Genomic DNA, 1,710 nt, shown 5'->3' with positions numbered 1-1,710 from the left:
AGCACTCGTCCACGTCTGGGGGGACAGGGGCACCCCGGAATCACAGGGACACCCCGGAATCACAGGGGCACCCCGAAATCACAGGGACACCCCAAAGTGACAGGGACACCCCAAAGTGACACCCCAAAGTGACAGGGACACCCCAAAGTCACAGGGACACCCCAGAGTGACAGGGACACCCCGAAATGATAGAGACCCCCCAAAATCACAAGGACAACCCCAAAGAAACAGGGATCCCCCCCCCAAAGTCACAGGGACACCCCAAAGTCAGAGGGACCCCCCCGGGGACCCCTTCATGGAAAAGGGGGACACAGGGACACCCCCCCCAAAGTGACAGGGACACCCCCAAAATGATAGAGACCCCCCAAAATCACAGGGACACCCCCACAGTGACAAGGACACCCCAAAGTCACAGGGATCCCCCCCCCGAGGACCCCTTCATGGAAAAGGGGGATACAGGGACCCCCCCAAAGTGACAGGGACCCCCCAAAGTGACAGGGACACCCCAAAATCACAGGGATGCCACCCAAAAGGAACAGGGACCCCCCCCGAGTCACAGAGACACCCCCAGGGGGGAGTGGGGGGCTCAGGGACCCCCCCCACCATCACAGGGACCCCCCCAAAGTCACAGAGACCCCCTCGGGGACCCCCCCAGGGACAAAGGGGGGACACGGCCCCCCCCAGGGGCGGGGGTCTCACCTGGGGGGTCCCGGACTCACCTGTGGGGGGGCCCTGGGGGGTCTCGGGGAGGCGGCCGGGCCCGTGGGGACACAGGGACAGGTGAGCATCTGGGGGGGCACGGGGGGGGGTCAGGGACCGCAAAATTCTGCCCAGGACCCCCTCCCAAATTCTGTTTGTGGCCCCCCCCTTTCCTCTTTCCCATTCCTTAAATCTGTCCCCATTGTTTTTGGGGGGAGTTCCAGGGGTCCCAAATCCACCCCAAATCCACCCCAAATCCACCCAAATCACCCCCAAATCCCATCCTAAATCCACCCCAAATCCCACCCCAAATGCACCCCAAATTCCTCCACAAATCCACCCCAACTCCCACCCCAAATCCCACCCAAATTCACCACAAATCCTCCCCAGATCCCACCCTAAATCCATCCCAAATCCCAACCCAAATCCTACCCCAAATCCACCCCAAATCCCACCTCAAATCCCCCACAAATCCACCACAAATCCTCCCCAAATCCACCCCTAAATCCTCCCTAAATCCCACCCCAAATCCCCCCCAACTCCCCCCCCAAATTCACCCCAAATCCCACTCCAAATCCACCCCAAATCCCACCCCAAATCCCAACCCAAATCCCCCCAAATCCCCCCTAAATCCCACTCCAAATCCACCCTAAATCCCACCCCAAATACTCTCCAAATCCACCCCAAATCCCACTCCAAATCCCCCCCAAATCCCACCCCAAATCCTCCCCAAATCCACCCCAAACCCCAACCCAAATCCCACTCCAAATCCCACCCAAATTCACCACAAATCCTCCCCAAATCTACCCCTAAATCCTCCCTAAATCCCATCCCAAATCTACCCCAAATTTCCCCTAAATCCACCCCAAATCCCACCCCAAGTTTTTGGGGTGTCCCTCACCTGTGCCAGGTGTGGGGCAGGGCTGCTCGGGGCACTGTGCCCCCCATGCCCACCCCAAATCCCCCTAAAATCCCCCCCAAATCCTATCCCAAATCCCACACTAGGGGTTT

At 59.2% G+C, this 1,710-nt stretch overlaps 1 protein-coding gene across 1 annotated transcript in view; it reads right to left on the bottom strand.

The window, feature by feature from the left end:
• Window positions 1-3: 3 nt before the first annotated feature.
• The window catches only part of LOC120506702 (latent-transforming growth factor beta-binding protein 4-like), a gene marked incomplete at its 3' end in the record, with an annotated part of 6,957 nt that continues 5,250 nt past the window's right edge, over window positions 4-1,710 (bottom strand). The window contains exon 4 of the mRNA XM_039718607.1: window positions 4-15. Coding sequence (XP_039574541.1) covers window positions 4-15 — 12 coding nt within the window. The remainder of the gene's footprint in view (window positions 16-1,710) is intronic.

This window comes from Passer montanus, unplaced genomic scaffold (genome assembly GCF_014805655.1).
Source record: "Passer montanus isolate IOZ18808 unplaced genomic scaffold, ASM1480565v1 scaffold1034, whole genome shotgun sequence".
Lineage (NCBI taxonomy): Eukaryota > Metazoa > Chordata > Aves > Passeriformes > Passeridae > Passer > Passer montanus.
The sequence above is the reverse complement of the archived record's forward strand: the minus strand, read 5'-3'. Positions and strand labels throughout refer to the sequence as shown.